This window comes from Anguilla rostrata, chromosome 16 (genome assembly GCF_018555375.3).
Source record: "Anguilla rostrata isolate EN2019 chromosome 16, ASM1855537v3, whole genome shotgun sequence".
NCBI lineage: Eukaryota > Metazoa > Chordata > Actinopteri > Anguilliformes > Anguillidae > Anguilla > Anguilla rostrata.
This window is the reverse complement of record NC_057948.1, coordinates 24,836,613-24,862,370: the sequence shown is the minus strand read 5'-3', so window position 1 is coordinate 24,862,370 and position 25,758 is coordinate 24,836,613. Positions and strand designations below refer to the sequence as shown.

General features: G+C 47.9%; 1 protein-coding gene across 1 annotated transcript in view; it reads left to right on the top strand.

The window, feature by feature from the left end:
* The window catches only part of LOC135242387 (disintegrin and metalloproteinase domain-containing protein 10-like), a 55,384-nt gene extending 29,888 nt beyond the window's left edge, over nucleotides 1-25,496 (top strand). The window contains exons 3-16 of the mRNA XM_064313427.1: nucleotides 4,625-4,743; nucleotides 10,041-10,199; nucleotides 15,665-15,765; nucleotides 17,439-17,597; nucleotides 18,046-18,138; nucleotides 18,357-18,540; nucleotides 20,280-20,443; nucleotides 20,596-20,779; nucleotides 21,934-22,081; nucleotides 22,257-22,440; nucleotides 22,930-23,038; nucleotides 23,948-24,168; nucleotides 24,493-24,619; nucleotides 25,196-25,496. Coding sequence (XP_064169497.1) covers nucleotides 4,625-4,743; nucleotides 10,041-10,199; nucleotides 15,665-15,765; nucleotides 17,439-17,597; nucleotides 18,046-18,138; nucleotides 18,357-18,540; nucleotides 20,280-20,443; nucleotides 20,596-20,779; nucleotides 21,934-22,081; nucleotides 22,257-22,440; nucleotides 22,930-23,038; nucleotides 23,948-24,168; nucleotides 24,493-24,619; nucleotides 25,196-25,299 — 2,056 coding nt within the window. The 3' untranslated portion in view covers nucleotides 25,300-25,496. The remainder of the gene's footprint in view (nucleotides 1-4,624; nucleotides 4,744-10,040; nucleotides 10,200-15,664; nucleotides 15,766-17,438; nucleotides 17,598-18,045; nucleotides 18,139-18,356; nucleotides 18,541-20,279; nucleotides 20,444-20,595; nucleotides 20,780-21,933; nucleotides 22,082-22,256; nucleotides 22,441-22,929; nucleotides 23,039-23,947; nucleotides 24,169-24,492; nucleotides 24,620-25,195) is intronic.
* Nucleotides 25,497-25,758: the final 262 nt, after the last annotated feature.

The following is a 25,758-nucleotide window of genomic DNA, read 5'->3' as shown; positions in this document are numbered from 1 at the left end:
ATGTCTGTAGGATTATGATTAATTGGATCTTTAAATTGAATTAATCATGTATTTGTATCATTTGCTATATAGCAGAACTTGTCCTGTTCACCTTGGCTGAATCTCATTCAGTTAGAATCTCTTTTTCATGTGAAAAGGGGTGGCTAGGCATGTTATTCTAAATGAGATTGTTCTAACAGAATGTTCCATGAACCCTAGACAGCTCATTAAATGGCTGTTGGCTCACGGCAGTTTGTTATCAGAACAGGAGACACCCCCGTGGGTAGGTAGGTAGCTCCTTGAGGAAAACCAAGTAGCCAGCCAGTACAGAGCCAGAGCACTAAGTAGCTTTTATTAAGATTCATGGCATATTAAATTGCAGGTTACTATTTGATGATTACTCCAGTTGCCCTTATTAATCCAATTACTTCTATTCTTGTTCCTGTTTGCAGCAAATTTTAGTGCTTTTTTTTTCGGGATTTCCTGTAATTCCAATGCCACACCACCTTCAGATGAAAGTTTTGTTTGTTTCTGAACGGCCAGTTGGTCCCCCTCCCAGGTCTGGCGGAGTCGGTAATGGCCCATCTGGCTGGGAGTTTGGTGCGGATTACAGGTCGGCGTTCCATTTGCATTCCTCAGATGTTCTTTGCCAATGTTACTATGGGGGGAGGGCTTCAAATCTGCAAACAAACAGCAGAACTGTAGAAGACATCTGGATGGTTCTGTGGAGTCGTCTCTGAAGTGGGGTTTGGCTCTGAGGCTTAATGTTGGCTTCTTACCATTCTGCTTTTCTGTTGCTCTTACCCCGAAGGCCCTGTCTCTGTCTGTAAGCCTGTCTGCGTTCACCCTGCAAGGAGGGGGTGGTAGCGCTGGAACTGCTGGACTGTGGCCCCACTGCCGTGGGGGTTCCCTTGGCCCTTGGCCATTTGCGACTGGGATTTTTGAAGGACCCCAGGGCCTTGCCCTTCCCCCGCAGAGGCCCCGCCCCCCTCAGGGAGTGAGGGGAGTGAGCCTGTTTGCTCTGCCAGGTTGGCAGTGGGATTCCTGTGAGAGCCCCATGCACAGGCAGCTATCTGGGCACTGTCACAGCACAGTGGGTGCTGCTCTCTCTCAAAGGACAAAGTTCTGTTTGCAGCACTTCTTTCAGGCAATGTTATGGCAAATGTAGGCTCAATGAGAACAACTGAAATTTTTCTTCGACTTTTATATTATTATCTTCTGCAGAGGGCCGAAAATGGCCACTGACTCACTTGTCATTGATTTTTGTCTTTGTTTCGTTCTTTTTTTATTAGATTTTTTGGGGACGGGGGAAGCGGAGAGACAAGTGTCTTCATTGTTGATCCTAATGGTCTCTGATGTTAAAATGAAAAGCCAATTTCTCAGAGGGCAGGTTGAAGCATTACGCCATCTTCCTTGTAGCCGGTCATGTTGAAGCTCTTCTTTCTTTATTATCATCCTGTTCCCTTCCCACCTTTCAGTCAGTTTGAGTCTGATTTCCGATCTGTCTCGTGTCCCACGTGATTTACGTGGCTACGTTCATACGTGTCCTCACAGGCCAGAACCAGGGTACAGGCCTGTCACAGAACCCCCCCCCCCCCCCCCCCCGGCTGCCACGTCACACTTTGCCCCCATGGTGTGTGGTAGCAGCGGGTATCAGCGGCAGTGCTGCTGAGATTGTTTATTTACACACCTTCACTCTTGTTCTCCTTTGTTCCCTCGCAGTTCGCTCAAGTAAATTCCTGTCAACAAACCCCAGTCAGTTGAAAAATGGCCTTGATTGCTCTCTTCCATTAGAAACCTGACAAGCGAACAGCAAAAGCCAGGCAGAGTGATTAAATCACAAGGATGTGCTCTCATGCCTCCACTCTTCACCTGGCAGTTTCCTCTAAGCCATCCAAGCGTGGTTTAGAAACTCCGCAATGTAAACAACCATAAAAAATAAATGGACGTTTTCTGGAATTGATAGCCTGGATTCAATCAAGGTTTGTCCTCAGCTTGAGGACGCAGCGTGAATAAATGCAAGCGTTCCAGTCTTCTTCAGCAGTACAGTTGGGCCTGTTAAGTGTGGGCAATTGGTGATTTTTTTAAATAATAATTTTTAAAAACACTTCAATTTCATTGTAAACCAAAATGAAAGAAATTGTTGACTGAATCCAGGCCAATGTAGAATCTTGAGGAGAAGTTGGTAAATCTTGTCAAAATACCGTTGTATCCACCACCAGAAGTGGTGCTTTTTTGTTTTGTGCACTTGTGAATATTCATAGTCTATGTCTAAAAACAGGATTATGCAAGATTTATGTGGCTTTTACAGGGACTGTTAAAATTGTGGTCTATCAATGGGTATGAAGGAATGACTGGGTATCAATGTATGAATTCCTTCAGTGGAAAATAAGCAGTCAGAATGAAGGTGGAAGAATCTTTCTCAAAGTCCTGTGTGTCAACAGAAACATCCCTTCTATTTTACACCAATTTCTTGCACATTAATTGGATTAAAAATGTACTAAATGTAAGTGTAATGGATTTGTGATCCATGCTCGGATGCACTTGAATGAAAGGCTGGTCACTTGTGGCTAATTTTAGTGTTCACTGGAATTAGCAAATTATTTAGCAGTTGGGCATGTCCATTAAGAACCTGAATCTTAATAAAGTCATCATACCGAAAGATTTGAGCTGTAAAGTCGCTTATGGGAATGTGCATGCCGGATTCTAACAGAATGTTCCACTTGATCGCACATTTAATATATTCTGCCAGCCATGTCCCCTATAAAACCCTGACTTGGGCACAATGTGCTGAATCATTGTTTACATTTTGATAAATAAATGATGGAGGGAGTGCACCATCTTCTGTGTTCTCTGTTGATTTGCACCTTGTTAATAGCTGGCTGTGTATCTTCTCATTAACAAATGTGCTCCCTGTACCTGCGATGGCGCACCACAGTTCACCAGAGGTCTTGCCAAAAGCCGCTGCCAAGCACTAATGCAGTGGCTATTTTCGGCCAGGCTACCTTAATAAAATACCTTACCTAATAAAAATAAATCGGTGCTCTTTGATCTGAACCGAAGGATTTCCGGTTTGGAAAGATTAATGGAAACGTGGCCTACCCGCCATTGGGCACCTGTTGAAGTGTAGCTCCAGTCAGCCTCAGAGTGTGGGGAGGACTCCCTCCGTGGGCGCGGGAGGAGACGAATGGGTAGACCTCCCGAGGAGCGGAGCGGGGAGAGCGAGGGGCCGACCATCGGCTCCTCCGTATGTGCCGACACGCACAGGGAGCCGGTTAAAACTCCTCTCTGATTCCCGCCTGCCGGCACACCTCTACCGCACCGCCTGCCGCGTTAAGGGCTTCTCTTAAGCCGTCTGTCCGGTCAAGGGCTCCTGTGGTGTTTCACCGTGCTTCTGAAACGTGCGGTCGAAGCAGAATGAGGCTTCGGTTGGGACTTGCTTTTGAGAAATGACACCTTGTACCCACAATTCTGCTCATGGCAACATGGAGCATGTCGCTCAGGTTTTATCTTTTTAAGCACGTAAGATTTACCATTTGTCTATAATACATAGGTATACTATGGTGAGAAGAACTTCGAGTACTTTCTTTCATTTCTTTCTTATCAGATTATTCTTTAAATTGCTGCCAGGTACTGTGTGTGAGGGTGTTAGGCTTTTCCCTGATGAATGTGTCGATTTTTGTTCTTTTTCAGAAATCAATGATGAATGTGCCACACTCTCTCTGCTGCCATTAATGTTAATGGCACTGCCTCGTCGATAATTTTGAGCATCGCTGACCCACATTTTGCCGTTGCCTTTAGAAACATCAGGTTTTTCCTTTTTTCCTTTTTCCTCCGTCCCAGCGGCAGAGCCGCGTTGTCTTCATCGGGCTTTCTTGAGACCGCTCGGGCGGAGGGAGTCAGGCCCTGTGAGAGGCTGGATGCCAGCGTGCTCGCCCATCCGCTGCTTGAAATCCAATTACAGGGGGAAAATTGTGCGCGGCGCGGGTTTTTCGGGGCTGCCGTTAATCACAGGGCTGAAGGTGCCCTCGGTAACCTCGGTAACCCCGGCGGTCCTGCCTGACGACACTTGAACCGCCGACGCCCGCCTCACGGCGTTCTGTGACCCGTGAGCGCTCTCCGCAATCAAAAGAACGTTTAGCAGGCCTCGTTACTCAGAATGGGAATGACATATTCTGGGTAATTAATGAAGTCCGTTAGATTCAGTAATTACTCAACAGACCACGGCAATGCATCACTCAGGACTCAAACCCACAACTTTCTGGTTACAGTTTATTCCGTGCAAATAGAATCTTTCCTCCCTTGATCTCAAACCACCATCAGTGTGCAACACCCTGTTGGGTGGTGCTTAGTGAAGATTTGCACCGGACCACTCCCCCATTCATCGGTGAAGATGAGGTGGTTAAGGTTAGGAGTTATGATTGCAGGCCTGATTTCCTGAACATAAAGAGACAAAGGTACACACCTGCTCAGGAGTCTGTATGGAAGCCAGTATACTTTGATGCATGCTGACATTTAGGAAAACATAATAATGGCCATAAAAATAGGAAAAGAGCAAAAAGGTGGACTCAAAATATCTTGGTTACGCAACCATCCTGAGGCCCTAACAGGATGTACTAACTCTGTGTGTTTGTTTCCCTCCCAGGTATTTCAATCTCCGAATGAAGAGGGACACCTCCCTGTTTGCAGAGGATTTTAAGCTGGAAGTGTCGGGGGAAGAAACGCATTACGATACCTCTCACATCTACAGCGGAGAAATCCATGGTGAGCCTTACAATTACTCCTGGAATGGCCTTGGCATTGCAACGGTGAAGATGGTTACTAGGGAAACGGATTGCTGTCCTTTCTTTCTTTCTGTGTGTGCGCGGTGTGTGTGTGTGTGTGTGTGTGTGTGAGAATTAGTTAAGTAATCCTATGAAAAATTAAAACCTCAGCCCTTCCGCTGCTGGAATGTGAAAAGGAGCGAATGTGTGTGTGTGTGTGTGTGTATTTCAGAAGAGAGGCGATGGATGTCTCTTTCAGAAATAAGTTACTAATTATAGTAACTGTGTTGGCAGGATGTCCCATGGGCTGTGACCTGCACTGCCCCTCTCTCTCTCCCTCCCCCCCTCCTGCCCCTGTCTCTCCCCCCTGTCCTGCCCCTGTCTCTCCCTCCCCCACCCCCCACCCTCCATCCTGCCCCCTCCCCTCTGAGAAGCGTTTTCAGCTTCAGGCCCCCGCACTCAGATTAAAGCTGTGGGCGGCATTAGTCTCCAGGTGCCCTTTCTCCACAGCCGCGTCTTTTGTCTCTGTTCGCACTCGTTTATTAAGTTTACCCTCCGTCTGTGTCTTTCCTTTGTCCTCCGCCTCCTCCTCATCCTCGCTCCGGGGATCTTCGCCCACCGGAGTTCTCTCTGTAGCAGCATCTGTGGCGTTGGCGTGTCTGCCACGCGGATATCCCCGGCGAGGTGGACGCGTTGAACCCTCCCGCCCACCGCTGCCCTCTCTTCCAGATTAAAGGCGCTTCGTCTGTCCTGTTTGGGGCCCCGTCGTGCCCCCAAGCGCCCCCTGCTGGATGGGGCTTTAACACTGAGCTGGTGGTACTGGCACGGACGCGCCCCTCGGCTCTGATGTTGTCGTGGGGTGTTTATGCAGTGTGAGGCTAAGTGCAGTGAGCAGCTCCCCGCCCCCTCACACTCACCTGCATGAGCTCCGCTGTCTTTGCTACTGTGCAGTAGGACACTATACATTTATTCATTTGTTCGTTTTATTTTTTAATTGGCTAAAGGGTGAATTCTGTTGTTACCCTTCTGCAAGCCCGATGATTTAGCTGCAGGGTACGGTGTGTTTTGGTCTGTCGGTGTTAGTCCATTTGTTTCCGCTTATGGATACGCAGGTTAATGCTGGCTTTATTTAACAGTTCTGTATCCAGGGAAGCTGGAGAGCTGAAGTGATGTGACCTTTCTGTTGGGCACATTACATTCACATGCAGGGCGGCACTAAAAATGCGTTGTGTCACTGCACTACAAGTTTCACTCAACCCTTCACGTACTTTATTATGTTTTTGTTATTCAGCACAGTTAAATCGTCGACATGCCACAGCACAGCTGATGTAAATTATCCATGCTCATTTTGGTCATTTGTAAATTCAGAGAATTCGTTTTCCGTTCAGTTTTCATTTAGAGTGCTCACAAACTCTACAACACGCACTGTCAGGTTGCCAGAGCATGATGTTCTACAGCTGATTTAATATCTGATACTGTGGATGAAATCTAAAGGACATCGCTGACCTAATCCACCTGTATAGTGCCTTCTGTGGTTAAGTAAATGTTGGCTAACCAGCTAGCTCTACCTTAATTCACCTAGTCCACAGCATGCCCATTGCTAATGCTGTACAGAGCTGCCATAATATAGATCATTAACATTAATGCGTTTGCTGAATCTACATGGTCTCTTTGAATTTCAACTCTGAATTTAAGCGGTTTATCTTTGATAGATTAGCCAGTAATCTGATTCAGTTTTATGGTCTTTAATCAAGAACTTGGTAAGTAGAACCAGGTGTCTTTGTGCTGGGCCAAAACAAATACCTGCACCCACACCGGCCCTTTTTGGATAAGATTGTAAACCCCTGATTTAAGCCATTCCCAGAGACTCACACTGCCTAGTGCTGTGATTGGCTCGTCGAAAGGACAGCATCCTCCTCCTGCTCCAGAGTGAACTACTGCAAAACAAAATTAAATAAAACAACAGCAGTGGAATACCTTTCCGAATTCTGTCTCACACTCTGGGCAACAGTACGAGGCACGTACATATGCACATCAACTACGCCCTCAGCAGCAGTCTACCAGTCTGGATACCAGTCTGAGAGTCTGGGAAAAAAGCTGTATTTATTACTTAAGTGGATGTTTGACGAATGCGGGAGCCCCTGTGTTTCAGTAGGTCTGTAGACGGCGCAGTTGGAATTTAAGTGCGTTTCTTTGGCTGAGTGGATTAATGTTTCAATTGCTGAGAATCAGATGCATTAAAATTCTGTGTTGTATCCTCTTTTCCCTCAGAAAGGTAAATATTAAACCGTGTGAAGCTGGTAATTGAGGGTGGAACTCTGAAGATGATGTTTGGAAACCGTGGCCGCTCCCCGTCGCTGTGCATATTTATTCAGAGCTGCAGTGTGAGCGCGCTCTGTTTGAGAGCCTCTCAGCTCCTGCCCTGTGGGTCAGTTAGACGCAGAGGTCATTTTTTAATCTTTGTGTGTCCCTCTTACCAGAGTAGTGTGATGCATCCTGGTGTTTGTCTGACTTCCTGTGTGTATGGCGTGTGCGTGCGTCTGTGTGAGGTGATAGACGCTCTGACTTCCTGTTTGTGTGTGTTTGTGCACGTGCATCTGTACGGGGTGATAGACGCTCTGAGTTCCTGTGTTTGCGTGTGTGTGTGTGTGTGTGGTGTGTGTGTGCGCGCACACGCATACAGATGCAGTCTTTTTTTCAGCTCAGGGAGCTTATTCTGTGCTGGGAGATAAGTAGAAGTTAAAGCAGAGAAGATGGGAACAGCAGCAGGATTCCATCTGTAATTCCAGCTCAGGGCTGGACTGGAGATTTGCTAACCTTCTGAGTACAATTCCACTAACCCCGGTCTCTCTGTCTCACACACACACACACACACACACATACATGCAAACACACACAGGAAATTAGAAGTAAATCATTGACTGTACCAGATGTTCCTCAGACAGTATGTCCATATGGAGAGATGAGGACTTGACAAAGTAAAAAACACACAGCAGGACAGCAGCTCCTGGATGAGTGTACTTGACCTTCCTCACCCATTTCCAACTGCCCTCGGTGCCATAGCATATTTTTCTTCTGTTCATATTTGTGCACGCACACAAATGAGTGAATGACCTCAGTGTTATAAGCAGGTTTTGCGGTGCTCATTTAAGTTGTTATGACTGTTTTATTACATGTTCTGACTCGGGGGTCTGTTCAGAGCCTGTGTTTTTGACTCCAGGGTGCTTCCTCCAGAGGGAGAGTATTATCTTTGTCCATTTAGTTGTTGCTAAATGCATTTCAAAAAGTAGCCAAGAGCTTAGAACCCAGGAGGTAGTCTTTGCTGGAGCCCAGCCGAGCATCCGCTTAAAATAGAAAAAAAAAAAAGAACAAAAAAAAACAGCCCCTTTGTTTTTCTTATTGAGATATGTGCTCTGTGTAAGAATATTTTCCAGCTGAATAATGATAACGACCCTAAGCATTGTTTCTGTGTAAGACCATAGGGCAGTATGAAAAGACTAGCCTCTGCTGCTTTCTCTCTCTCTCTCTCAGCGGTGAAAGCTGGTCTCTGCTCAGTATGCGAGCGCAGTGTCATTGCGATGTCTGACAAAGCTCCTCGAGTGTGCGATGAAGGCTGAGAGAGGGCAAAGCACGTGCTGACAGTCCGATTATCTACCTCGGTCGAGAACAGACAGCGCTCAATGACTCGGCCTTTTATGGATCTGTATATTTCCATCTGGATGGAAAAAATTGTGATGAGAAAAGCATTTCACAGGCCCAAGAGACATTTTGGCAGTTACTAGCCAAGAGAAGCAGGGATGTGGGATGGGGGTGGTGGTGGACAGTAAGTTTATAGGTGGAACAGAGTAGCATTCATGTGCTACACAAGTCTGGAAGAGCATCTACTCATTCTCATTTGCATGTGATGCTGGTGTGTAGCGGTGGGGTAAATACTAACTGTGAGACATACAGTACAGCTTACTCACATTGTTACTTTGGATTGGCTATAGAATTCCTTGAAAGGATCTCTGGTGATTGAATAGCATGGCACTGTGACTGAGCTGTGTGTGAAGATGCAAGGCTTTAATTAGACTGTTCCTGAAGATAAAAGGCTTTGATTGGACAGTGCCTGAAGATGAAAGGCTTTGATTGGACAGTGCCTGAAGATATGAGGCTTTGATTGGACAGTGCCTGAAGATGCAAGGCTTCTCTCCTCCTCTGTTCATTCTTAGCAGCTGTACAGAAAGCTCTGAAATCCAGACCAGTGGCACATCAGTCACAGTCCCCTTCTTGGATCTTCCTTAGAATTGGTGATCTGGTTTTGATTCTGTCTGTTACAGTGTGTTAGATGCAGATACAGACAGCATTATAGCAGGCTAAAAGGCGGGGTAGGCTTTTGTGGGATCGCCTTGGGGTTGCCTCGTCGGGCTGATGCCGTGACGAGAACTGTAATAGACTTTCTGAACGTTTCCCTAACACCAAATATAAATGCTTTCCTTAAATGTCTTGGTATTGCAAGAGAATTGTGAGTAGACGTGAGCATGTCTGCTAATATGAATATTATCTTTATTGGATTAACATCTGCCTTTACAGTTCAGTTCCAGTGTCCTTATTTCCTTCTCTTGCATTATAGATTTATTGTGTTTCCATGTTTTCTGTATTTCTCATTAATTGTTTAGCTTTTGTTAACTGATTGAAACAATGGTGGTATGAGCTAGAGAAGGAGCTACTTGGTGGGTTTAGAGCTCCTCTGGTTAGTCTACACTCAACTGACAAAGGAAATGTTCTCGGCAACAGTGAACCTTTGGCCTTAAAGAGGCATGTGTATTTCTGCATTTTTTTTTCTTTCTTTTTTTTTGTTTGTTTATTTGTTGGATTCTTTAACACCACACTGCCTACTTCATCACATTTTTGCCTCCAGCCAATCAACACTGTCCTTACATTATCTGAAACATGCTCAGGGTGTACTTAGCTCTACTGCAAAAAAAAGTGCTTTTATTTAAATGACCTGCTATGGTTTGATTATCACTGACAATACAGAACTGAAGAAAGTAATTATCCTGGAGATCTGCAGGTCAGTGGGGAAGTGTGTGGGGGAGTTGTGGTGTATGAAAACAGAATAGGAATGAGTTCTGCTTCCAGACATCTTAATTTTTTCATCTGTCTTCTGGAAAAACACGCTGTTCTAACTGTCCTTTTTAAATGGGACGATCCTCAAAGGACAGCGCCCCCACTTCGGTCCCCAGCACTGTCGGGACCGCAAGGTCACCTCCGACCCCTGACCCCTGACCCCTGACCCCCCGTCTTGTCTCCGCGCAGGTGAGCAGGGCAGCCTGAGCCACGGCTCCATTGTGGACGGGAGGTTCGAGGGCTTCATCCAGACCCACAGGGGCACCTTCTACGTGGAGCCCTCGGAGAGGTACCTGAAGGACCGGGACGTCCCATACCACTCGGTCATCTACCACGAGGACGACATCGGTGAGCCCGCCCCCTGGCCCCTCGGAGCTCTCTGTGCGACCTGCTCGTGACGTAATGCCGCTGTGCTCGCAGCTGAGGAGACTGACTGCTGCTATTTCTCTTGTTTTTATGCGTCAGTGTGATCGCTCTGATCCCACATTAAATGCTCATTCTTTTGATTCCCATAATTCTGTGCGGTTGGTACCATATCGTTTGTGTAGGCCTTCCATGAGTAGAGACTGCTGCCACTAATTCCACTCAGTGTTCAACTGCCATTAGGAAATGGGAGGAATACTACACTTCCTGTTCTAGAAAGCATATGGGATCTTTTTACAGGGAGAGAATTATTTTGATTATTATGTTGGTGCTGCTATTATTGTTGTGAGTGGGATATGTTCTTATGTTATGGCAACCTTTTTTCTGCTCTTCATAGGCATTCTTATTTTTAGTTTCAAGCACCCTTGTGTTTTTTGAGTTGAATAAGTGTCAGTTCCCTTCGTGTAGAATCAGCAGTGTGGAGAGCTCATGTGAAGCAGTCCATTTGTTGCTCCAGGGCTTTCACACACTGCCACCACTGTGTCGGAAAGGAAGTGAAGTAATCCATCCTTCCTGACACACCTTACAGTAGCATTTAAATGTCCTTACTGCTCTGGCTGCTAAACTGCAAAATATTAGCCACGGTTGCAGAATTTGATCAAATGATGTCAAGAGAGGAGACCAAAAACACATATATGCAGATACACACACACGTGTACATATTTACCACATAGGATGTCTGTGTGTGTATGTATTTTTTTGTTGTGTCTCTGTGTAGTGGTATTTCTGTCTTGCATGCTATTGATGTTGCTGCTATCAAGCTTGTTTCTCATTCGGCCATAATTTGATTATTAATCTGCACCATGGTTAGACTCTGTCTGCGGCTTTCAAAGCTCCTGTGTGTTGTTTTTCTTTTTTTTCGTACGCTCCTCTTGAATTGACGTAACTGCTTGACGTAGACACTGCTATTATGAGCCTCGGAAAGCGGTCTGTCTTTTTTTCTGTACACCTTTCTCTCCTTTTCTCCCTCCATCATGTCTCTTTCTTTGCGTGTCTGCTGTCTTTGATTTCTTTTAATGCCTTAACAAGACAAAATTGAGCAGTGTCATGTAAAATGACAAGACCTTTAATCCTGCTTATGTTGCCATTTTGTAAAGCAGGAAAACGCAGGCGACATTCACCCGTTCGATTGGTTTGACTAGCATCCAGGTTTCTTTCTAGTCTAATTAAGGAGGAGGACCATCTCAGGACTATGCAGTCCCATTAGCCGATGTGTCACCACATCCGCCTAGATAAAGGCCACCAGGCAAATGCCTTGTTTTGATTAATCACCCAGGCCTCGTCATTGGGTAGCCATAGATTCTGTGCTCTTTAGCACCTCCGTGTGGTGAGTGAGTGCCATTACACTGCATACACTGCAGTAGCATTCCTTCTGTGAAGGTCTGGCTCTGGTCATCATGTTCATGCCAAAATTATTTAGGCTAATCATCACTTTGCTGGGGTAAAAACCAGGTGCAACTTATGCTTTCAAAAATATAGCCTACATTAATACCTTAAGTAGACCCAAGTACGGTATGAAAAATATGCTTTGGATGTATATACAACAGATGGTATTTGTCAGCAAGAAGAATTGAAACAGAGCAGACTCTGGCAGACGGGTGTGTAGAGCTGTGCTTCAGTTCCTGCTGTTTATCAGTTCTGTTTACGCAGCTCAAGACGGAGAAATTCAATTCATTTGAACTTTATTGCCCAATCGATGGCTTTGAATATGGAGCGCAGGTTTTCCAGAGTAATTAGGGCTTCATTTAGTTGCCGTTTGTGAATAAATAATTGAATCGACAAATCCTCCCTCGGCCCTGCGATTCATTTCTGCCCCCTGTTGGGCTCATGAGTCTCTGGTCTTAATCTGAATAACCGCATATTCTGCTATGCTGAAACCTACATTAAAAGGGACATTTTTTAAAAATGTATCCTTTATTTAACCAGGACCTCTTTTACAAGGTAGACCTGGCCTAGACAACCACAGCAATAAAATGTGCAGTACATCACCCATATAAACACATACGAACATACAGTACATGATTAAAAAAGTGCTTGAATGAAACTAATACAGCATATTTTCAATGGGGTCTACAATAAAAATAAAATAAATAATATCTCTATAAAAAAAATCTATTTAGCATCTATTTTTTGACATAATGTCACACTATTATGTCAAAAAAAATAAAATACATAAACTTTTTTCTGCTATCTCTCAGGAGCGTATCAGAGGAGTCATTACTGATGCAAATAGAGGATTGGATGGAATAGATAGCATTAGACTCCTGTCTATGGAAGCCCCTGATTGGCTGAAAACAACAAGGAGCTCTGAGAGAATAAGACTTTCTCACCCTGGCCCCGCCTTTGCCCATCTCCTTTTATGACCTTCCGCCATTTGCATGTCAGTATGGCGGCCTTCATGCAGAGACAAAGCGAGCTGTTTGGGTAGGCTAGACATGGAGGATATACTGCCAGTGATTAATTGCATGGCCTTGGTCCTTATGTTCAGGGAATGCGCTGTTCACCATGGAGCAGTGACCCTGGCCAGACTACCCCCCCCCTCCTTGTCCCCCCCAACAGCCCACAGCCAGGGCGAGCTGCTGTGTGATGACTCATTATCTGTTCCCGTCCATGCAAATGAGCCGTGGTAATTTATTAGGGGCTGCCTGGTTTCGGGAATGTGGTCTTGGCCCGTCCCATTCCATTCTAACTTTCAGCGAAACCGCCTATAAATAGTTCCGAAAAACATTGTTGGCAGTCTGAATGTGTGAAGCAATAAAAGCAAACTTTTTTCACGTTCTTTTAGGAAAGAGTGTGATGTTTGAGAAGAGCAGCCTTGGAGTGGGGTTGGTGGGTATGATGATGGGGGGGGGGTGAGAGTTTCCCCTGTGAAAGTGCGCATTGGTTTCTCTTGACCTTCCCACAGTCCTTTGCGTTCATCGATAAAGGAAGGCCCATGCTGTTCTCTGGTGAGAGTGGCCCTCGGTTCTACCTTCACCTGTAAACTCAAGGTCTTTCACAGTGACACAGATGACCAGGTTATTCTGTTTGCTGCTTGCCGATCAGGGGCTGTCTGTATGAATGCCTATTGAGGGAGGAGCTGCAGAGCTGCCAGTACAGCTGTAAATGAGGGGTAGTCCGCAGGTTTTCATTGCAGCCACTTAACGGACTGAGTGCTGAACTGTTCAGCATCTCTTCCCCAGCCTCTACGGTGTTAAGCTGGAAAGCCTTGGTCTCCCGGTCCAATCTGTTCTCAAGTGGGCAGAGATATCATGTGACAGTACATCCTGTGCTTGAAGGCTTTGGTTTGAACAAAGCCGCTCACCTTCAAAAGTAAATACTTAGAAGACCATATTCAGGATGGTTCATGAACTGGTCTTGGTTTTTCAGTACTGCATTCAGGTTGTTTTCTCATCGTTTTACCTAAATCGGCGCTGCTTGCAGAGAATGGAAGAATTCTCTGTGTTGAGCTCATTGTGTTTAAGAGTGGCTGTGTTGGGACCAGCCTCTGCACTACTGTCACCATTGTAAGCTTAGCTCCACAGGCCTGGTGAGCTTCTGTATTTTGGGGACGCATGGGATGAGTGCACCAGTCTGTCCTCTCTGAGGGGGCCGGGCGGTCTCTGAGCCTTTCATCAGTGAGCTGTGGGGAGGGGGGGGTGGGCAGAGCCCCCCTGGGGAGGGACACGGTGGATGCCATCCCAAGGCGCTCGTTAAACCCCGCGCCGCCTCAAAGCCTTCCCTGAGTGACAGCGCTCAGTTTGGCGGTAATGGGGCTGCACGCACAGCGGAGCGATTGAGGCCGTTTGAAGAGCAGCGGGATGCTGCGTGCGTAAACACGAGCCCCATGGCAACGCATCCTCCCCGTGCGCGGCCACTCGGACCGCGGCTCGCACCTCGCTGTTGCAGGGTGAGCCCTGCAGGGGTCGCTAATGAGCAAGAGGAGACCTTTTAGCGCTCGCAGAAAGCACTTTGAAACCACTTAGGCTAATTAGCACACACATAATCATCTCAATGCATCAACATCAACCTGTGAAAGTAAGACATTTATAAAATGACATTATAAAATGCTGGCAGGTGTGGTCTCGTATATAATAATCCCAGTAGCTCTGTTATCGCTGCCGCTGAGATCTCTTCATCACATTTTTCTTATCTCCTCTTCGTCGCGGACAGCGAGGCACCAGCTAATCTCTGTCCTCTCTATGAACCCTTCAGACGGCACCCGGAAGGTGTTTGGCACTCATGGCGACCCGGTTGGGCCTGTTTTCAGGGGCTGTGGGGATGTACACGGGACACTGCGACCCCTCCTGATACCCCAGTCAGATTTCTGGGTCTGTGGGCAGGAGTATCATGGCGGCCGCCACTCGTGCTTCACGCAGTACCGCACTGTCACACTTCACACAGACGGGCCTTCTGCACTGGCCTCTGCACTGTCCCTTCAGTCATTATGGACCAACACCACACCCTCAGCTGCACCCAGACACAATTTAACCCTTGACTGTGGCAAGAAAATTGTGAGATCCATGGTTACAAGGGATGTGGTTCCTTGATTTAAGGCCAAAAAAGTGATCATCCCCCCTCCCCTTCCACACACACACACACACACACACAAATACATGCACACACACAACAAGTCTCTGACAGCATGCAGTGGAGAAGAGTGATATGTGTCCATGCATTGTGTGCATGTTGCCCACTGATTTGAAAGGTTTATGTTCCTTTTTTGGCATGTCATTAACTACACAATGAATATTGACAGTCTTGCTGGAACAAAAAGAAGTCATTAAAGAACAAGTATAAAGGAACCATCCACGGGGAATTGTTCTGAAACGCTCAGTGTGTGCGGATTACAAAAATCTCTCCCAAAAGGCTGTGGTTGACAAGGTTAGAGAGGTTGTCTAATTTCTGTGCGAGAACGCTGTCCTGTAAGTTGTTGTTCACAAGCAGCAGAAATGTCGATTATCTTGTTTTCTCTAGAAGGAAAAAAAAGAAAAGAAATAATGTTGGGGTGAGGGGGAAGAGCTTCCTGTTCTTCTGATTGGAGGCAGGTTGTGCGTGAGGCATGAGGCCTCGCTGGGGAGGGGCGGGGTTTGAGCCTCCCCTGGCGGATTACAGAAACTTAACACCCTTAGTTGAGACCAGAAATTAGCGCACACTATTTTGCTCAGCCAGGGGGGGAGTGAAAGGATGAAAGTATCCTCAGATCTTTCTCAAAAACTCATTACACACTGGTCACACAGTCAACTCTTTGGTTAGGTCGGGTTATCTATTTTTCTGAGAATGTGTGGAAGCAACGTTTTTACCGTGTAATAAGACGTTCTGCAGTGAACGAGAGAGGGAAAGAAAGAATTGTGGGCCATGCGCAGGGAGTATCGGCTCACGCAGGACGCCATCTTGTCTCCTCTCCCCAGTTTACCCTCACAAGTATGGATCAGAAGGCGGGTGTGCGGACCACTCCGTTTTCGAGCGGATGAGGAAGTACCAGCAGACTGCAGTGGAGCAGTCTCCTAAGGTGCGTGTGTTTCAGTCACACAGGCTTACAGTCATGTACAGTCTACATTACAGTCATTTAGCAAACCTTACAACCGTTTCGCTTCACTGCATACAGGCTGATGGTATGTTAGTCTCACTAATGCCATTGCACAGGTGCTCATCTCAGTGCATTCTAGCACACTCAGCATGTATGTAATCTCACCACTAACTATATACAGACTGTGAGAGCATGATATTGGCACTCCCCTCTGCACACAATGACACAGTGGTAATCTAGTCTGTACACTCTCCTGACGTACAGTCAGGACTCCATACTGAAACACTCATGAAAACACCCATCCCCATTATCCAGCCCTCTTTAGGATGTGCAGGCATCGCACAAGCGGCTCGGCAGAGGTTCCTGGTACCTTAGCTGCCATTGGAACTTTTATCTACCCAAAAAAAGTGCCTCTGTGTGCCTGGTCTGAAAGAGAAATGGAGCTGTGCTCTGGGTCGGGGACTCCTTGCCTACTTCAGAAAGGGCCGTGGGCTCATGTCATCCCTTCATTTTGACCTTGAGTACAGCAGCTGTTCCTGCCTCCCCTGTTGGACACGTTCCTTCAGATTCCAGCATCGATTTTCACGTCACCTTCTGTCACACAGTCATTAGTCAGGGCTCTGGCCTGTACCTCAGCCCTCCTGTCTACAGTCTGGCAGAGGCCCTGCTACTGCTGGAAACTCCCCTCCCAGAAACCAGGGGCTACCTTCCCCACACACACATGCACACACAGGCACGCATGCGTGCACACACTCACACACACACACACACACAATCACACACACACACGTGCGCGCACACATGCAGCATGTAACGTACGTGGGGGCGGAATGAAAGTGTAGATAAGGAAAGCAAACACAGAAAAGCTCTGCTTTCCTGTTCCCATGGCGCTGATGGTCAGCCTGTGATTGTGAAGAACAGCTCAGACAGGTTTAATTGGGTGCTTTGTGAGGCTCTGCTCTTGACTGCTGTGGTGTTGACTCCTGTGTGATGCATAACATTGGAGCTTTACAGGTGTACACACACCCATTATGTCAAAGCACATATAGTAGCAGCATAACTGACTAAATAAATAACTGAGCCCTGCCTTTTACACTAGTATTTACTCCTCTGCCTTACTGGAATACACTTCATTTAACACCATTGAAGGTCTTGCGGATGTGTTCAGGATGCAGTGGGCCCTGTGCACTCTACATTAAAGGTAATGTTTCAGTGGCTTTTCATGGAGTGTATTATGTTTGTCTCTGCAAAATACTGTAATTAGATTGGCGACGTATTCCGGTTTCCACCACATATAATTTCACATGCCACTGCAAGGAATTTAAGCCAGTGTGCGGGGTGAGGGAGCATTCTGAAAGGGCTTTGTGAAATACGCCGGTAATCATCAGATTTAACAGGATGGTTCTTGTGATGTTATGTGAAGAATTTCACAGAATTCTCAACGTGAACTCAATACCACCTGGATTAAAGTGTGTATATTTGGAATGATCTCAGAATTGAGTGACAGTACCGTATGGGGTTTCGGAAGGTGTGCAACGGTAGGTGAGCTCTGAGCGGTTTCTTCCTACGTCGCCCTGGGAAACCTACTGGGGGCCTGGTCCTGTCTGCCCCTTAATTCCATAATGCCACACCCACCTCCATGTTGACCCCTGCAGGAGACCAATCAGCTGGTGGAGGAGGAGCGGTCGGACGGTCCGGTGCTGCTGCGGAAACGACGAGCGGCCCAGGTGGAGAAGAACACCTGCCAGCTCTACATCCAGACTGACCACCTCTTCTTCAACTACTACGCTACCCGAGAGGCTGTGATTGCACAGGTACTGCCGGGTCACCTGTATGAACACACACACATACACACACACACACACACACACACACACACTTCGGTTACATGCATGCAAGTTTGCCCTGAGATTTATTCATCTCCCAAAACACAGATTAGCTCAAGACTAGTGTGGACTAAACTTGACGAAATGAAGGGTGATTTCATTGAAGTGTGCGCACACTACAAAAAAAGGAAAGTGTTTTAGTCTTGTAATCAGACCTAAAATCCCTTTTTTCTCTCAAGTAGAAAATATTAGCTTGTTTTTAATTTCTGTTTGTGAAATTTGCTTACCCCATTGGCAAATCTTGAAATGAGTCAAACTGTCTCACCTCATTGGCAATATTTTTGTCCTATTTAGCAAAAAAAAAAAAGAAATGAAATTAAAGTCTAAATATAAGACAAAAGTATTTGGTGAGATTGACTTATTTGTTTTATTTCAGATCTCCAGTCACGTGAAGGCCATCGACTCCATCTACCAGAGCACTGATTTCATGGGAATCCGCAACATCAGTTTCATGGTGAAGAGGATTCGGGTGAGTGTGTCCAAGCCTGTGTGTGTGTGTGTGTCTATGTGTGTATCTGGACCAGGACTCCCTGGCAGAAGAGATATTGTATCTCAATGGGACCTTCCTGGTGAAATAAAGGATAATGAATAAATAATAAATAAATGTGTGTGTGTGTGCGTGTTTTTCCATTCTAATGTACACAGTGTCCTCTCTCATAACTAATCCATGCATCCATGCCTTTGCAGATCAATACTACGGCCGACGAGAAGGACAAGTCCAACCCCTTCCGCTTTTCCAACATCGGGGTGGAGAAGTTTCTGGAGCTGAACTCGGAGCAGGACCATGACGAATACTGCCTGGCCTACGTCTTCACGGACAGGGACTTTGACGATGGCGTTTTGGGCCTGGCCTGGGTGGGGGCCCCGGCAGGTATGGACACGCCCCCCCCGAAAGCCCAGGGATCCTCTTCCCCCCTGTGTCAGCAGTGCAGCTGTGCTTGTGTGTAACGAAGGAGTGCTCTTCACCCTGTTTGTCTCTGGGCCAATGAGCACTCATCGCGATGTTGTGTCAGGGCATTTGATGTGTAAATCTGCTGGAATGACTCCTGTAGATAAGCAGAGCCGTTAATGTTGAACCAGTGAAATTGAGAGGTTTCTGTCTAGACTAGGCAGTTAGCTGTCCGCTCGGATTTTATGTCCTGGTGTTTTGTCCTGGTCTCTGTCATTCAATATGGCCCCTGTGTGCCTTACCGGCTGTTGCTACAGTTTCTTTTTTTCCCCACAAGTTTAACCTTAGCTAAAATTGAGGTTAGACTTGCTCTAAACCCAGGACTCTTTAAGCCCTCACTTTGCCGGTGTCTGTATTGGAACAGCGGTGAGAATATTGGCGTGTACACGCAGCGTGTCGTTTAGGCCACTTTCAGCCCTCGCCCTGGGCCTCAATCTGCAGGCAGGTTACTCGGCGGCTTCAGCCAATCATCATGCAGATTATGGAGCTCCTCTGTCCCAGTGTCCCTCGTGTGCAAGTCCCTCAGTCAGAGACACGGAGCTGTGTGCTTGGTCAGACTCCGGCTCCTTGCCTAATTTACTGTTCTTCACAGTTCACTCTGTTTATTCTACTTAAAATGCGTGTACAGTGCACTCCATTAAGGGGGTTACGCCTGGTGCAGATATCAGTGTGCTTTATTGGAATACAGACTCCATGTGCTGAAAAATGAACAGCACAGAAATCAATGCTGTCTACTTAGCAGAGGTGTTAGCTGGATGCGTATCGATTCTGTGCGGTGGATTCTGGGAGAGCCCTTTTGAATATTTACCTAAAGTGACTGAGGAGAAGACACCAGGGACAATGTACAATGTTACCATGAAGATAGCTGGGAATTGCCCCACCCAAACAAAATGTATATAGGGGCTTTGTGTGTGCACGTGTGTCTGTGCATGCGTGTACATGAGTGTGTGTGTGTGTGTGTGTGCATGCGTGTGAGTGTGTGTGTGTGCGCATGCGTGTGTGTGTGTGTGTGTGTGTGTGCATGCGTGTGAGTGTGAATGTGTGTGTGTGTGTGTGCATGCGTGTGTGTGTGTGTGTGTGTGTGCATGCGTGTGAGTGTGAATGTGTGTGTGTGTGCATGCGTGTGAGTGTGTGTGCATGCGTGTGAGTGTGTGTGAGTGTGTGTGTGTGCATGCGTGTGAGTGTGTGTGTGTGTGTGTGCGTGTGCGTGAGTGTGTGTGTGTGTGTGTTCACGCTGCGTAAAACCTGCTGACAGGCTGAATTAAAGCGCCGCAGTGTTCAAACAGGAGATCAGACTGAAGGTTATGCGCACAGAGACGGCTCCCTCAGTGTGCGCTTCAGGGTTTCCTCAGGTCACTTTTCAGAAGGTAACTACACAGATGCCCCTCCCCCCTCCGGGGATGTAGCCTGTGATGCAGTATGACTGACATCCTCAGTAAGGGGGTGTGCTGCAGGTTAGATGGACACGGTACTGTAGGTTTCGGTTAAGGAACAGAAGGGGGAAATGCTATTGGTTGATGGTGAAGTGAGGGGCTGGCACCCAGCGGCTGTATTGCTCAAACAGCCCGGGGCGTTGGGGGAGGGGGCTCCTTCCAAAGGTGGGGGGTTTTAATCCCCACAGGTTATACCCATGGAAGGATCCGGATTGTCTGTTTTCACAGGAAGCTCTGGGGGCATCTGTGAGAAGTACAAGAACTACTCGGACGGGAAGAAGAAGTCCCTGAACACCGGCATCATCACGGTGCAGAACTACGCCTCCCACGTCCCGCCGAAGGTCTCGCACATCACCTTCGCCCACGAGGTCGGCCACAATTTCGGCTCCCCGGTGAGTCCCTGGCCCCGTGCTCCGCCCCAGGGTACACCATGCTGACGGGCTCCACAGGGGTCACCACTGTTCCGGAAACATCCACCAAACCGGCTACTGTTGTTTCTGATGAACTGGCCTTTAACCCTTCGCTTCTTCTGTCCTTCTGTCAGCACGACTCGGGGACAGAGTGCACCCCGGGGGAGTCGAAAGTCCAGGACCTGAAGGAGAAGGGGAACTACATCATGTACGCCAGGGCCACGTCCGGGGACAAGCTCTACAACAACAAGTTCTCCATCTGCAGCATACGCAACATCACCCAGGTCCTGGAGAAGAAGAGGGCATCCTGCTTCGTGGGTATGTTTGGGGATAACGGAGGGAAACACGGCTGCTTCGTGGCTATACGTCTGTTCTCTTCGATAGGGGAAAGTATTACAGAGGACCAGAGAGCTGCTTCGTGGCTATACGTCTGTTCTCTTCGATAGGGGAAAGTATTACAGAGGACCAGAGAGCTGCTTCGTGGCTATACGTCTGTTCTCTTCGATAGGGGAAAGTATTACAGAGGACCAGAGAGCTGCTTCGTGGCTATACGTCTGTTCTCTTCGATAGGGGAAAGTATTACAGAGGAACAGAGAGCTGCTTCGTGGCTATACGTCTGTTCTCTTCGATAGGGAAAAGTATTACAGAGGAACAGAGAGCTGCTTCGTGGCTATACATCTGTTCTCTTCGATAGGGAAAAGTATTACAGAGGAACAGAGAGCTGCTTCGTGGCTATACATCTGTTCTCTTCGATAGGGAAAAGTATTATAGAGGAACAGAGAGCTGCTTCGTGGCTATACGTCTGTTCTCTTCGATAGGGGAAAGTATTACAGAGGAACAGAGAGCTGCTTCGTGGCTATACATCTGTTCTCTTCGATAGGGAAAAGTATTATAGAGGAACAGAGAGCTGCTTCGTGGGTTTATTTGGGTTCTCGATGACAACACGGCCTGCAGAGTGAGGACATCTCTGCTTCATAAGCAGGCTTCACCCAGAGTGAATCAGGGGCTCAGAGACATTTGGGTGCTCTCCTCTGGGGAGACTGACTTGCTCCAAGAGGGAGCAAACTGCTCCGATGACAGGTCCTTACCCACATGGAGGCGGGGTGAGACGGTGGTTAAGATTGCTTTGAATCATCTTACCTGTACAAAGTCTGGTTATGTGAGCCAGGGTGCACTGTCAATGCTGAGATTGCGAAGACGTGCACATTTGAGGTTCATTATATTAAGCTTTAGAAAAGCTCAGTGCATGAACCTTTTAAAAAGGAATGCCACACTTCCATTAAAGCTATTACTAAGAGAGCGGTTTTTACATGAGATTCTTACCACAGCGCCACAGACTGGGACTGACAGCATTGTGGCCATCATGTGATACAGCAGGGTGCACTGGAAGTAAAAAAGCAAGATCACTTATATTGTTTGTGTGTGTGTGTGTGTGTGTGTGTGTGTGTGCGTGCGTGCGTGTGCACATGCAGAGTCCGGCCAGCCTATCTGTGGAAACGGGCTGGTTGAGGAGGGGGAGGAGTGTGACTGTGGCTACCGGGACCAGTGCAAAGACCAGTGCTGCCATGACGCCGACACCGAAGGCAAGAAGTGCAAGCTGATCTCTGGGAAAGTCTGCAGGCAAGTAGCCAATCAGGCACTGCTACATCACTTTCTTTCTTTTAATATGTTACCAATCAGGCACTGGCACATTTCTTTTATTTTTTGCCTTATATGGAGCTATTAGGCACATTTGTGTGTGTGCATTTAGAAGTTGGAAAGTGATATTTTAGTGATGTTTTCTCCTCTTCTCCAGCCCCAGCCAGGGTCCCTGCTGTACCCCTGAGTGCGGGTACAAGTCCAACATGGAAAAGTGTCGGGAGGAGTCGGAGTGCGCCCATCAGGGCATGTGCAACGGGGTCATCCCGCGGTGCCCCACCTCCGAACCCAAGGCCAACTTCACCGCCTGCCATGGAGATACCCAAGTCTGCCTCAACGGGGTGCGTGCTGAGTCTGCCTGCGTCAAGCGCGGGTTGTGTGTGTGTGTGTGTGTGTGTGTGTGAGAGCACGTGTGTGTGTGAGTGTGTTTGTGTGTGTGTGTGAGAGAGCGTGTGTGTGTGTGTGTGTGTGTGTGTGTGTGTGAGAGAGAGAAAGAGAGAGTGTGCGTTTGAGTGTGTTTGTGTGTGTGTATGAGAGCACGTGTGTGTGTGAGTGTGTTTGTGTGTGTGTGTGAGAGAGCGTGTGTGAGTGTGTTTGTGTGTGTGTGTGAGAGAGCGTGTGTGTGTGAGTGTGTTTGTGTGTGTGTGTGTGTGTGTGTGAGAACACGTGTGTGTGTGAGTGTGTTTGTGTGTGTGTGTGTGTGTGTGAGAGAGCGTGTGTGAGTGTGTGTGTGTGTGTGTGTGTGTGTGTGTGTGTCCAGCAGACTCAGTGCATATTGCAGTGTGTGTGGGTAGGCAGTGAGAAGCTCACCCTCTCTCTCTCTCTCACAGGGCTGCTCAGGCTCTATCTGTGAGAAGTACAGTCTGGAGGTGTGCACCTGCGGCAGTGCGGACGGGAAGGACGAGACCGAGCTGTGCCATGTGTGCTGCCAGGAGAGGAGTGAGTCCCGTTAACCTCACGCCCCGCCCCTCACAGTCCCGTTAGCCTCACGCCCCGCCCCTCACAGTCCCGTTAACCGCACGCCCCGCCCCTCACAGTCCCGTTAACCTCACGCCCCGCCCCTCACAGTCCCGTTAACCTCACGCCCCGCCCCTCACAGTCCCGTTAACCACACGCCCCGCCCCTCAGTCCCGTTAACCTCACGCCCCGCCCCTCACAGTCCTGTTAACCACACGCCCCGCCCCTCACAGTCCCATTAACCACACGCCCCGCCCCTCATTGTAAGCAGAGGAGAGGCTAATGTGTGAGCAGAGGAGAGGCTAATGTATGAGCAGAGGAGAGGCTAATGTATTAGCAGAGGGGAGGTTAATGTATGAGCAGAGGGGAGGTTAATGTATGAGCAGAGGTGAGGCTAATGTATTAGCAGAGGAGAGGTTAATGTATGAGCAGAGGAGAGGCTAATGTATTAGCAGAGGGGAGGTTAATGTAGGAGCAGAGGAGAGGCTAATGTATGAGCAGAGGTGAGGCTAATGTATGAGCAGAGGAGAGGCTAATGTATTAGCAGAGGGGAGGTTAATGTATGAGCAGAGGAGAGGCTAATGTATGAGCAGAGGAGAGGCTAATGTATTAGCAGAGGGGAGGTTAATGTATGAGCAGAGGAGAGGCTAATGTATGAGCAGAGGTGAGGCTAATGTATTAGCAGAGGTGAGGCTAATGTGTGAGCAGAGGTGAGGCTAATGTGTGAGCAGAGGTGAGGCTAATGTATGAGCAGAGGTGAGGCTAAGGTATGAGCAGAGGTGAGGCTAATGTATTAGCAGAGGTGAGGCTAAGGTATGAGCAGAGTTGAGGCTTATGTACGAGCAGAGGTGTGTGGACTGACCTGCGTGTGGGCCATCTCTGTCCCTTCAGTGCAGCCCAACACCTGCAAAAGCACGGGCTCAGATGAGTGGGCGCGCTACTTCAGCCGGAGGGTCATCACCCTGCAGCCCGGCTCCCCCTGCAACGACTTCAAGGGCTACTGCGACGTGTTCATGAAGTGCCGCCTGGTGGATGCCGACGGGCCCCTGGCCAGGCTGAAGAAGGCCATCTTCAACCCCGAGCTCTACGAGAACATCGCCGAGTGGATAGTGGCAAGTGTCTCAGGGCCGAGCCACACTTGACGAGTCGTCCGTACAGTCTGCCAGCTTGAGGCCTACGCTTCGTTGCTTGTGATTGAAAAGACATTTCGGCACCATTAATTTGACTGACCCTGACAGTTAAAATATGAAAGCTGTATTTCTCCTTCATATTTAGCATTTCCGTGCTCCACCTCTTCATCTAAATGTGTATTTTAGTGATGTTTCCCTCAGTTATAAAGCCTTGATTTGATTTTATCATATAGAGAAGCCAATATCTCACTGTGTTTATGTCTGTTTGTGCGTGTGTGTGCATGTGTGTATGTGTGTGTGTTACAGGCTCACTGGTGGGCTGTGCTGTTGATGGGCATTGCTCTCATCATGCTGATGGCTGGCTTCATTAAGATCTGCAGCGTCCACACCCCCAGCAGCAACCCCAAACTGCCCCCGCCCAAACCCCTGCCTGGTGAGTACCCCCTGACTGCACCCCCATGCCTGCCTGATAAGAACTCCAATCAGCCCAGTACACCCCTGCTTCAGTACCAGCCCCCACTGCACAGTGAGACAGACAGGAGAGCTCCATTCCCCCAGTACACCCCTGCTTCAGTACCAGCCCCCACTGCACAGTGAGACAGACAGGAGAGCTCCATTCCCCCAGTACACCCCTGCTTCAGTACCAGCCCCCACTGCACAGTGAGACAGACAGGAGAGCTCCATTCCCCCTGTACACCCCTGCTTCAGTACCAGCCCCCACTGCACAGTGAGACAGACAGACAGAATAAAGACTGAAATCTACAGAGGAATCTCTCTTTGGAACGTCTGAGAAGTAAAAAAAATAACCAGACAGAGAGAACAATCCCTGTGTTTTCATCCAAGGCTAGTCAAGTGTCCACAGAACAGTCAGGCTGCAGCAGTCCAGCAGAGCTCTATTAACGAGCCATCGAAGTAGAAGCAGGGTAAATGCATTCTGGGCTCACAGGCCAGGGAGCTGTAGCTGTTAGCGTCCCGCGCTGACCTGTCGCTGTGGGCGTGTCTCTCGCAGGCACGCTGAAAAGGAGGCGGGCCCAGCAGGCCAGCGCCCAGCCCCAGCCCCAGCGCCACCGCCAGCCCAGAGAGAACTATCAGATGGGCCAGATGAGACGCTGAGGCCTCCGGCCGCTCTTTGCCTTTGGTTCTTCCTTGTGCCTACAGCGGGAAAACTTCACTCCAAAGAATTACCTGCAGCGTCGCCCCTCCCCCTCCATCCTCCAGCTAACGAGCGCAGCCCGTTCCTAACGGAGATTAATACCTTAAAAAAAATCTATTTTAAAAATAAGAAAAAAAAAAAAAAGAGAGAATTAAAACCAGGCAACACTGCTTCTGGAGCCAGCCAAGCTGACTTCACATAGCTTTTTAAGCAAAGAAAGATATATATATTTAAAAAAACAACTCCTTTTCCTCCTTCTTGAAATGGTCTCAACGAGGAACAGGCGAGAAAATCGCTGTTTCTCATCTTAATGTGGTCTTAACTTTGTTTCCTCTCCTTAAACTTTTTTATTTTATTGGAAGGCAAGGAGTCAGGGATAGTGTAGTGTTAATACTGTCCGACCTCTTTTCGTAGTTTTC